General features: G+C 48.0%; 3 protein-coding genes across 3 annotated transcripts; 2 read left to right on the top strand and 1 right to left on the bottom strand.

The window, feature by feature from the left end:
- Positions 1 to 395: 395 nt before the first annotated feature.
- Positions 396 to 1199, top strand: T310_3171 (Ras small monomeric GTPase RasB; the record flags this gene model as incomplete). Its single annotated transcript, XM_013473944.1, has 2 exons — positions 396 to 473; positions 543 to 1199. 2 exons carry the CDS (start codon positions 396 to 398, stop codon positions 1197 to 1199), a joined length of 735 nt encoding a protein of 244 aa, XP_013329398.1.
- Positions 1200 to 3547: 2348 nt separating this feature from the next.
- On the top strand, positions 3548 to 5832 carry T310_3172 (Acetate--CoA ligase; the record flags this gene model as incomplete). Its single annotated transcript, XM_013473945.1, has 3 exons — positions 3548 to 3926; positions 3983 to 4378; positions 4436 to 5832. The coding sequence occupies 3 exons, from the start codon at positions 3548 to 3550 to the stop codon at positions 5830 to 5832; spliced, it is 2172 nt and encodes a 723-aa protein (XP_013329399.1).
- A 528-nt stretch (positions 5833 to 6360) lies between these two features.
- On the bottom strand, positions 6361 to 8935 carry T310_3173 (uncharacterized protein; the record flags this gene model as incomplete). Its single annotated transcript, XM_013473946.1, has 5 exons — positions 6361 to 7745; positions 7864 to 8017; positions 8102 to 8357; positions 8548 to 8836; positions 8890 to 8935. 5 exons carry the CDS (start codon positions 8933 to 8935, stop codon positions 6361 to 6363), a joined length of 2130 nt encoding a protein of 709 aa, XP_013329400.1.
- Between the last annotated feature and the right edge of the window lie 3131 nt (positions 8936 to 12066).

Raw genomic sequence — 12066 nt, forward strand, 5'->3', positions numbered from 1 at the left:
GTACAACCACACACACACACACTGGCGGTGTTCAACACGTGTGCGTCTAGCGTCCGATACCATACATTACCAAAATAAGTCCGCCCCCGATCTTCCTGGCGTGCCATTTTTAGCTTCAATTTCTGGTGACGGTTAGATCTTTTTCTTCATTTCTCTTCCCTTTTTTTTTCCCTCCTTCTGACGCAACCCAGATCAGCAGACCGTTACCCATTTTCCGTGCTTTATCTTATCCGCTCGTTCCATTATCAATCATCTCTTATCGCCAACCCCACCGGACAGGCGTTGATCGCAGTCTGTCCGAATTGCCCTTCTGATCGATCGATCCACGAAATTGAAGCACACCCAAGTCAAAATAGAAAGCCGTTCTATCTCTCCAGGGGAGAGCTGCCGCAACCATGTCGGGGAAAATGACATTATACAAGTTGGTGGTGTTGGGGGATGGAGGTGTCGGAAAAACCGCTCTCACGATTCAGGTTCGCAACCTGCTCCAACTACAATGGGACCGCGCTGGCGGCGGAAGACTGACCTGGCCGATTGACTAGCTCTGTTTGAACCATTTCGTTGAGACGTACGATCCCACCATCGAAGATTCATACCGAAAGCAAGTTGTCATCGACCAACAATCCTGTATGCTCGAGGTTTTGGACACGGCCGGTCAGGAGGAGTACACTGCCTTGAGGGACCAGTGGATTCGGGATGGAGAGGGCTTCGTGCTCGTCTACAGTATCACTTCTCGCGCTTCGTTCAGTCGCATAACCAAGTTCTACAACCAGATCCAAATGGTCAAGGAGTCCGCCAATTCGGGATCCCCTACCGGCGGTGGTTACCTGGGATCGCCTATGAATTCCCCGACGGGCCATAAACCGCTTCCTGTTCCCGTAATGTTGGTCGGAAACAAGAGTGATAAAGTAATGGAACGGGCTGTCTCCGCTCAGGAAGGGTCCGCTCTGGCGAAAGAGCTCGGGTGCGAGTTTGTTGAAGCATCTGCAAAGAACTGCATCAACGTGGAGAAAGCTTTTTACGACGTGGTGCGATTGCTGCGGCAACAGCGACAACAGCAGCAGGGCGGTCGAGTACAGGACCGACGAACCACCGGGTTTGGATCTGGTCAGCGCGATGCGAATGCAGAATTCCCCAAGTCTTTCCGCCCTGATCGGTCCCGATCACACCGGGGTGGCCTGAAATGTATCGTTTTGTGAAAGGCGTCGCGGACGGGAAGGGCTTTTTTTTTCCGCACCTCGTTCAATTCTAGAAGCCAGACTTCTTCGCATTTGAATGCTGTCTCATTCTAGTGAATATTTTGCGGACATATACTTGGGACACCACCATGGTGGCGATCTCCCAGCTCACGCTGGATATACTTGTTTTTCTCCCTTTTTTTTTTCATTTCCCCCTTATGACTATTCTACGATCGTGATCGCCTGCGATCCGTTGCATGTTTATCCCGTCCCACCGACAACCAGATTCTAAGACGACGTGGGTTACGGCCGGTACGCAGACCTCCGTTCGAAAATCATGGCTAATGGTTGATGCATAATGTATGGTTTCGTCTGTCGGAGATGACTTCAGGGTCTTTCCTTTTTTTTTTTGTTTACATTTCCTATTCTTTTCTCCCCCTCGACTCTTGTTAGGGTGTTAAGGTCATTTCATCTTGTTCTATCATGGGATTTGGTGAGACGCAGCAAGTGTGGGGGCCATCTGGACCACCACTATAGAGTCGTCTGGCTTTGTCTTGAAAAGGATACGTGTTTTTTTTTACCGATCGGGGGAAAGGGATGGGGGCACTTTTGCTGTTCAAGTCTCATTGCATGTTTTCCGCTGCCAAAAGTACTTCCCGGGATTGGGGGTTGAACTGAAGAGAGGAGAGCTGACAAGAGAGGATCCATTGTGGGAGGGGGCGATCTCGACGGCAGTGGCTACTTGTGCAGTATGAGAGAAGGGCTTTCGTTAAATGTCCTTCTACCCCTAGTTGCCTTCCAATTGCCCAAGGAGCTTCCGCCAGACAGATTAGAAGGGAAAGGAAACAAGAAAAAAAATACGCAAAAAAAAAATTTATACTGGAACTTTGAGCATGTCGCACATATTTTGATGAGATACCCTATGAAGCACAGCTGCCTGATAGTCAATCAATGTGGATATTCCTTTATCCGATTTCATAGAATTGTGGCGTTGCCCTCGTATTCTAAGTGAGTGTAGGCATGGTAGACAGATCCAGATATGGCTTGGCATCCACCCGTATGCAATGTAAGCACGAGCAATGGTTTCCATCATTATTCATCATTGCTATTCGTTACGTATGCTTTGGATTAAGACTGTGAGAGTCTTTTTTATTTTTAAATGACAATTGGGGTCCGTTGGTCTTTTCCTGATGATGATCACAACTGAGGTATATGATTGATTGATTGATCTACCTTGGCAGCCCTGAATGCTGGAGTGTATACGCCATTTGTCCTACATGGACTGCATGTGTATATGTGTGGCACGTCAACAGACCCATGAACCATGTCTATGGAAAATGGACCGGCCCCTACCGTCTTACGTGATACGTACGTAGGTACTGCACGGAGTATACCCCTGCAGGCTATGCGGCTCTGCGTCATTCAGGTTTGAGGGCCGAAAACGAGGGAAACGAGGGACAAAAAAAAGAGAGAGAGCGAGCAGACACCTGGTTTCTAGCCTCCCGTCCTTTCTTCTATTTCTACGGAGTATTTCTATTTCTATTATTCTCTACTCGAGCAATATATTGAAAGAAAGCATGTTGCTAATTAATTATTTGCAGTATCTACCTAATTTATTATGGCCAAGATCGAGTCTCGACTAGAATTAATTATCAGTCTGCTGGATTTGTCCCCATTTCAAATTCCAATAAGTCTATGTCCATCTCGTAGATGCAGGTATCGTATATTTTCTCTAATCTGAAGACAGATGTTAGTCCCTAGTGCGTACCCACTGCGGATACTGATTTGCGGAGTTGTGCGGGGGAGCTTTCCCCATCAATCAAATCAACCCGGCTTGCCGCGGGGAATCTGGCAAGAAGCCTCGACGGCTGTCCTCACAGTGGACGCAGAGACAACCCCCCTTGTTCTTAAGAGTTCTGCAGCCGTTCGTCCGGATCGGCAGTCGCCCAAGATGCTGGCGCACTGAGCCGATGGCTGCACCTAAACCTAAGCATCTCGTCGATCTATGAGGCGTCCTTTGTTGCACTCGTCGGACCCCCTTCCCTTCCCTCGGACCGAGTTCCATCGGCCTGACCTCATGCTCCCCAAGGCCTTCTGCCTGCTTGCAGCTTACAGGTCATTTTATTTATTCTTAATCTAGTCTAATTCCGGTTGGAAATTAGCAACATCAGGCCCTTTTCCAGGGAACAAAGCAACCGCCAAACAGCCTTCACTGTGGCTGGCTGGATAGGAACCCGACTCTGATCGTACAAGGGGCATCCCTGTCTATCAACGGGAAAATAATACGACCTTCTTCTTGTGCACTCCCGAGCTAATTGTCCTAACTCATTCGTTCAATAGCAACTTATTGGGAAATCGAACGGAAAGCAATGGCACTACATCCGCAGGACGCCGTCCACGAGCTCTCCCTCCGCGACCCCGAAGCGTTCTGGGGTCACCATGCGAAACAACTCCACTGGCACAAACAGCCATCCCGTACCCTCGTTCGAACGACCAAGACGCTCCCGAGCGGTGTCAGTCATGAGCACTGGAGCTGGTTCCCGGACGGCGAGATCTCAACCACCTACAACTGCGTGGATAGGCATGTCGAGAATGGCAATGGTGACAATATCGCCATTGTATGGGAGTCTCCCGTCACCGGACAGCGGGAAACGTATACGTACCGACAGCTCCAAGACGAGGTGGAAGTCCTGGCGGGAGTGTTACGCGAGGAAGGCGTACGGAAGGGAGACGTAGTGATCATTTACAGTATGCCGATCTCCTCTTTTGTTTAAGTTGGCACAGACAAATACTAATTTTGGCAGTGCCCATGATCCCGGCGGCACTCATTGCAGCTCTGGCTACTGTCCGGTTGGGGGCCATCCACGCTGCCGTCTTTGGTGGATTCGCGGCTGCGTCTCTGGCACAACGGATCGAGGCAGCCAAGCCCCGAGTTATCATGACAGCCTCATGCGGCATCGAAGGAGCCAAGGGGCCCTTGGCTTACCGGCCGCTGGTCGAGGGTGCCATCCAGAAGAGCAAGTTCAAACCGGAGAAAGTCATCATCTGGCAACGGGATCAGCTGCGATGGAACCAGCCTGATAAGTTGGGTGGCCAGAGGAACTGGCAAAGGCTCGTCAAAAGTGGACGGATGCGAGGCATTCGTGCGGGACCGGTGCCTGTGAAGAGCAACGACGGGCTGTACATCATCTACACAAGCGGTCAGTTCACGCCTGGTTTCTTCCGTTTATGAAGATACTGACTGATATAATTCCCAGGCACGACCGGCTTGCCGAAGGGCGTCGTTCGTGAGGCTGGCGGGCATGCTGTCGGGTTGAGCCTCTCGATCAAGTATCTGTTTGACATCAAAGGTCCTGGAGATGTCATGTTCTGTGCGTCGGACATCGGTTGGGTCGTAGGTCACTCTTACATTCTCTACGCACCGCTGCTGGTGGGCGCGACGACCATCCTCTACGAGGGCAAGCCGGTTGGAACGCCCGATGCTGGTGCTTTCTGGCGAGTTGTGGAGGCCAACAAGGTCAATGTGCTCTCTACGGCCCCAACGGCACTTCGTGCCATGCGGAAAGACGACCCGGAGAGCAAGCTGTTAGAAGAAGTCGGCCGACGCGGCGGTCTCAGGTCTTTGAGGGCGCTGTTCCTTGCTGGTGAAAGGAGTGAGCCCAGCATTGTGAGGACGTTCCAGGATCTGCTGTCCAAACACGCTGCCCCCGGTGCCATGGTTGTGGACAATTGGTGGTCATCGGAGTCTGGATCACCCATCTCCGGATTGGCGCTGCAGAGCACACTGGGCCAACTGAATGCTGATCCGAACCGAGGACCTCATCCAGCCTTGCCTATCAAGCCTGGATCCGCAGGAAAACCGATGCCGGGGTTTGACGTCCGAGTCGTGGACGATGAGGGCAACGAAGTCCCGAAGGGAACGATGGGCAACATTGTGATGGCGATACCCCTGGCTCCGACTGCCTTTACCACGCTCTTCAACGACGAGGAGCGATTCTACAAGGGATACCTGAAGCGGTTCAATGGCCGGTGGGTGGACACAGGCGACGCCGGCCTGATCGATGAGCAGGGGTATATCCACATCATGTCTCGATCGGACGACATCATCAACGTAGCGGCGCACCGATTCAGTACCGGTATGTGCCCTGTCGTTTGTATATTGAATTCAAGCATTCGAACTGGTATTCTGACAACAATCGCAGGAGCGATTGAGCAAGCCATCCTGTCGCACCCAGACATCGGCGAGGCCAGCGTTGTCGGTATTCCAGATTCTCTGAAAGGCCATCTGCCATTCGCCTTCGTCCAGCCGCGGATAACCAACAGCGACGGCACCAATTCCTCCCTCCCAGCGACCCCAACGCCAGAATTCTTCCAGGCTGTCAACAGCCTCGTCCGCGAGCAGATCGGCGCCATCGCCTCGCTAGGCGGCATGATCCAGGGGCGCGGCATGATCCCCAAGACGCGAAGCGGCAAGACGCTGCGGCGCGTGCTGCGCGAGTTGGTCGAGAACGCAGTCAAGGGCGATTACACGTCGCCGGTGAACGTCCCGCCGACGGTGGAGGACGCAGAGGTGGTAGAGGTTGCACGGGCGCGAGTGAAAGAATACTTTGAGGAGAAAGCGCGGAGAGAGGGCAAGGCTAAACCAAAGCTATAATATAATAGTAACAATAATTACAATCCCGATCTCACTCACTCTCTGACACTCTCACACTCTCGATCGACATCGATCTATATATGCATGTCATATAGGTTAGTTAGGTAGGAACAAAGTGTGATATTATCAAATGAGATTTTCAACTATGCAGTGATAACAAAGGAGAGAATCTCATCCGGACTTGTAACACTCCAATTGCATAGAGCATATCCACATTAGGCGACACCACTGTCTGCATGTCTGGTGTGGTCATACTATTAGATCAGAGGCAATTAATTATGCCTACACTATTTAGACACAACTGTGCAATTTGGGAGAAGCTGAGTAGCAGACTATGTCTTTCTCCCTCCTGGAGCATTTCTCCATTTATGTATTGGGCTTCTTGTTACTATACACAAATCAAACGTTTAGAATTAGGCCAATCTTTACCATGAATCTTTTTTTTTCTTTGTCGACCTATAGTACATTTACTATACATATTAGTGATATACATGCATGTACCAACGACCGGCTAATAATATCATCTTGTCATGCCGTTTGCTCAGTGACAGCCGCGTTTTGCAGTTCTTCTTCTGGATTTTGGCTTGATCTGTTGGACTTCCATTCTTCAAGAACGTGGTTGAAGGTTGAAAGAAAGCCACCCTTCTCCTCCACATAATCAAAGTAAGTATCCCAGTCCAGTAGAGGCTCAATCTTGTCACGATATTCATCCAACATTGATCTTGGAATACCAAATGGAAAGGCCAACTCCCATACCTCCTGGTCCCAGTAATCTGGTTCTTCCGTATTATTCCTCCTGCCGTGCAATGATCTCGCATGGTGATATAGACACACCAGTGCAAGATGCATCTCACTTAATCCAACCATGTCAGGATCGTAGGCTTGGATAATATCAGGGTAGAGACTGTTAATCCGAAGGATTTGTTGTTCAAACTTGGAATAGCCGCTAGACCCCTGAGCAAACCAACTGCTGAGAAAGTTGCGCCGTGCCAGGTTGGCCGCATTGCCCTCGGCGTAGTTCCATAACTCTTTGTAGATCCAGAAGTAGTCACTAGCCACCTTGCGGTCCACATCGTGTTCGGCGATTCCATCTTCATCGCCTTTAGTATAGTCTGCCGAGACACAGTGATTCCAGCTTCTGTCCCAGACAGCGTTCATGGCCCAATTCATGATCTTCCAATCAATCGTGTCCTCGAGCTCCTTGGAGTGGGTTTCGACATCAATGGTCTCGAGATTCCGTAATGTGCAGAAGGGTACAACGACCACATCGTGGTCATAGAGGCGGAATATGCTCTGGTTGGCTGTTCCCCATCGATCGAGCCAATCTTGACCGTTCTTGTTATTACATTTCTGGAGCCGGATGGTCAGGTTTCGGATTGTGGTGGCTGCTTCTTTGAAAAGGCTAACCAGGTCGGTGACCTTTTGCCAAAGCCAGAAAAGTCTGCCGGCACCCTTGGGGTTTGGTGCAGAGAGGTTCACGATCACATTATCGATCCTGTCGAAGGGGAGATGGTGAAAGCCACGAGATCGCGCATCGGCTAAGCTGTGTAGGATCCACCTGGCATTTACCCTCTGCTGATGGCGTCCCTGCTTAAAATGGACAGTGGTCCATATCTTTCCAGGTTGGTGAATAGGTGAGAGATCGAATTCCAAGGAGGAGGTCTGATAAAGTACTCTTGATATCTCGTCGTAAAGATCTCTGCTTGTGCAGAGTATGCGAAGGTCTGTTTTTTGTGTGCATCTAAGGCACATATCTTGACCGGTTGGAGCAAATTCCAGCCAGATTTGCTCTCGGACTTCATATGGCAATCGTGAGAATAGGCCAAGGGTCGTCATTGTGTGAAGCCGAAGTGGCAGGTGGAGGGGAATAGTTTGGGTGATGATTCTGATGACAAGATAATAACCTGGGAGGCCTACAATAAAGCTAGCTAGTGATAGCAATGATCATCAAAGGTTGTATGCTGATTAGAGGAGTATTGTAGTAGCAGGTTTGGAGGTGTAGATGCCTGGGTTCTGGTTCCTGGTGCCTACCCAGGCAGGGCCAGCAGCATGTTTTCTTAGAATATTTTAGTATATCAATATATCTACCATTTTGTAACGACATCAGTAGGGATATCACATCTATAGGGCCTAAAATGGATTGCGCTCTCAGTGACTGTATGATTTGATATTGTTTTCCCTTGAGCTGGTTCAGGAAATTCCAAGTATTAGGACATTAATTAATTGAGAGATCAGGAGATTGACACTAGACTCCATTTCAATAGAATACCCAATACAGCTGTTTGAGCACTTTCACGCATGTCTGGGACACGTCGACCCCGGGAGGCTGAGGGGGCAGGGCTGTCGAAGGCCATGGGGAGGTATTTGGGGATGCTGGTTGGGAGGAGTATTCGGATACCTGGGATTGAAAGAAGTAGGAGGGTGTAGGATTCTGGTCGGGCGCGCGTGGGTAGGGTGGGGGGCTTTGGGATCGATGTGAGGGGTTACTATCATGCCAAAATGCTATCTCATCGATGTCCTTTTCTCTGATTCCCTAGGTCAGCTCCTTGCTCCCCCGCTGAAACTGTGTTGCTCCCGTCAGCTGCATCCCGTTCTGTCACTTTCCTGCTGCTGTTGCGCCCTCCTTCTCGTCCAATGTCAACGCCTCCTGGTGCTCTGCCATGTTGATATCATCGACTTTAGATACCATCTTCCCTGATGCTCATTCCTACCAACCCTTTTGGTTCAATTTCGCACCCTAACTCATAAGGGGAAATGAAGAAATGGCCGTGGGACCACCAGGAACAGGACTCATACGTCGTCGCCTTTCGCCCATCTGCATTTCCCTCCTCGACACCTGAGGTCGTCACAGAGTCTTGAGCGCCGCCACGATGAAGCAGAGCCACGCCGGGAGATCCGTCGTCAAGGCCCGCACCCAGTTCATCTTCAACAACACGCCCATCGAGTAGGTGCTGTTGCCCCTTGGAATATCCGCCTTGATCTCTGCCAGCAGCTTCGTCGCCCGCTTCGCATAGATGGCAAATATGTCCGATGCTGAACAGCAGGCCAAGCCAATACCATTTCTCGGAGCCCTGCTGGCACAGCTTCCAGGTAGTATCGGCATTTTGAGCTGTATATTGAGCTGTATAAGGACCCAATTTGGGTCAAATGGCACTAATCTAGTTGCTGCAAAGCCATTCTTGATATTCTTAGGTTTGAAGGTCTCCATCTGAGCTTTTAGGTATACTACAAGAAAATCCAGCTTATTAATATGATTAATACTGAGCAAACCAATTAGGTACCAGAAACGCCTTATAAAATAGCATATGCAGAGCCCGCCAAGCCCTATAAATATAGCCCTAAATCAGCTTATTAAGGGCTGTCAATTGGCCATGAATAGCACTGTTATCCTTGCAAAGGAAAATTGTGATCTACGGGCTGCAAATGAGAAGCAGAAGCAGAAGCGGACTTAATTAACCAATCAGATATCACATAAAAGAGGTCTTTTAGTTCAAGAAGTGCAGGATCTTATATGGAGTCAAATTTCAGATAAAAATCAGGTGCCGCAGGGTATAACTGCTCTGGCCATAGAGGCAGCTTCTGTACCTCATATGCACATGCTGCCAAGGTATAGTGAATACGGTACTATTAGGCATATAAGGACTTAATGCCCTAATCGCTCCAATTCGTGATTTTTGTAAATAATTGCCATTTTGGGTAGATAATAGAGGTTCAGATTTGTATAGGTTTCGCGGATTCGGATGAGGTGGCAGGGTAGGCGGTGTGGCCGGGTAAGGGGTGGAACACGTTACAGCATTCGAGGACATTATCTGTTTTGGAGTCACCCTTCATTCAACTTGCCACTATTGATGTCTTAAGACACATCATAAAGAAATATCACTCCTGAATTGCGACTGCTAGAAAAGGATTTGGGGATCTTGGTGGACAAATTATCCTAGGATAGCCAATAGCTTTCCTGAGGTGAGATTTTGATGCGAGCCTGTAACCGAACAAAATAAATCCTGAATTGATGGAATTTTCATCTAGGAGATTTGGATCAGAACAAATAGCAGAAATATACAAGGATCTCTAGAAGAATTCAAGTATTCGCAAGAGCAGGGAAGTATATGATACATACACAGACAATGACGGCTGACCAATTACCAGTCAGGATAAGATGAGCTTCCATGAATTCAAACTAAGATAAATGATGATCTGGTCAATCATGAGCTATAAAAGGTCGATTCAATGCTAACTAAGTGCAGCAACAATATACGCACTTGGTGCATAATCTAATTAAGAGAAGATCTACTACGTACAATCCTATATGAAGATTGCGAGTTCAATTTGGACATTGAATTCTGTCAACTAAATGTGGGAATCTTTCTGAGGATTTTTGAATCAGTCTGAAGTCCACCATGTACTTCTATGTGTCCTCATATTTTGTCTTCTATGCAGAGTATTCCCGTGATGACTACGTCTGGATATCTCTTTGATCTATTCTATGTCTATGAGTTGTAATATAGTTACGCGAAAGTCCGTTAATAGCTACTCTCTTAACCTACTGACTAGCAGCACCGAGTACCAACAGCGTAGGCAGTGTCATTAGTCAATATCACCATCTCCAGAGGTGACCCATTCTTTATAATTCTAAACTCCTTTTCTGACCCCTATGACGCCTTCTATGACCATTATTCAGGAATAAACGGCACTAACGCAATATAATATATCCTCGGCCTTAGGAGCCAACACTCAGTAGGAGATAGAACTGGAAGCTCTGGAAATCTCTATATTACGTCGATCAGGGTGTGAGGAGGTTAGGCCCCCCGAGCCCGCCATAGATAGTTAGGCCAGGCGTGACAGCTGACTAAGCTCTGACTAAGCAGGCAGGCAGCCTGCCTCCGAGATATTATAAAGCCACCTATATTTGGGACTAGGACAAGTAGAATCCAAACCCCATATAGCAACTATGGTCAGATTCTAAGTAAGCAGTAGATAAGATACTAGACTTCTACCAGGAATACCCAGAAAAGCCGAAACCACCAGCTTTTTCACTATAGCTGTATGGTCGCTCAGGGGACTTCGCAACAGTACATCTTTAGGGGGGGGTAGTATTAGGAACCTTCTGACTACTTGGTGAAAAGGGTTTAGTGCGGTGTTTGTATTAGTTGCTTGATTACAGGTGTTCATCTTCTAACTGCGTGCATGTTTGTTTCCTACTTCCTTGTGCAAGGATTTTCGTACATAATGGTTCATAGCGAATCAAATTGAGCTTCCTTACACAGCCAAAACCACGTGTGCCTCTAATTAGAAAGGTTTCCTTCTAACGAGCAACAACACAAGAGGTAGAAATAGCTCCATTCAGGAACTAAGGGAGCTATTTTCATCAATATGTAGGTAGTTTCTTTGATCCTTATACTTATTATTATAATCCTCCTATAAAATACTGAAATGATTATATAGTGCTAGAAGTATCTTACTACAAGCAAAATTATAGTTAATATTATTAGAATACTCATTAAGCGAACCATGACGTTTCAGCCTCTCTATTAGCTAATTTTGCGATCCATTTTGGTTACTTGCGAGCAGTTTCAGTTGCCTGTGATTAATGTCATAATGTTCTATAGCTACCAGCAAGCATGAACAAAATGTCAGATGATGGTAAGGCGGCTATGAAAAATTTCTGCACAATCTATACCTTAGGAAAGCGCCACCCAAAGGACTCGGCGGTGTTACATGATGGGGAGTCAGTAGAGGTTAGCGGTTTCGATTCTATCAGTCTCAATGTAGTTAGTTGCCAAGAAATAGAATAACGCTTCACAAATGCTATATGTCAAGCTCTCTCCACACGGAACCCCCTTCCGCGTGGAATCTCCCTCCATGTGGTATGTCTTTCCGTATGATCTCTGTCTTCGTATGGAGTCCCTCTCTGTATGGAGCCTTCTTCCACGTGGAATCCTTCTCCACATGGAGTCTCCCATCGTATGGAATCTTCTTCCACGTGGAACCTGGCTCTACAAGGAACTTCTTTCCGCAAGGAATCTCTCTCCTCATGAAACCTCTCCCCGTATGGAGCCTCCTTCCTCGTGGAACTTCTTTCCCCATGGAATCTCTCTCCGTATAATAGACCCATACTTAATAGACCTATAGTTCACAATCAGTGACAATAAACTATAAGACCACCTTATCAATACTATAGTACAATATAATAAAATCAAAGAACAAGGTCATAGCTAGCCTGCTCTTGTGACGGCG

This window comes from Rasamsonia emersonii (assembly GCF_000968595.1).
Source record: "Rasamsonia emersonii CBS 393.64 chromosome Unknown ctg1118621760055, whole genome shotgun sequence".
NCBI classification, from domain to species: Eukaryota; Fungi; Ascomycota; class Eurotiomycetes; order Eurotiales; family Trichocomaceae; genus Rasamsonia; species Rasamsonia emersonii.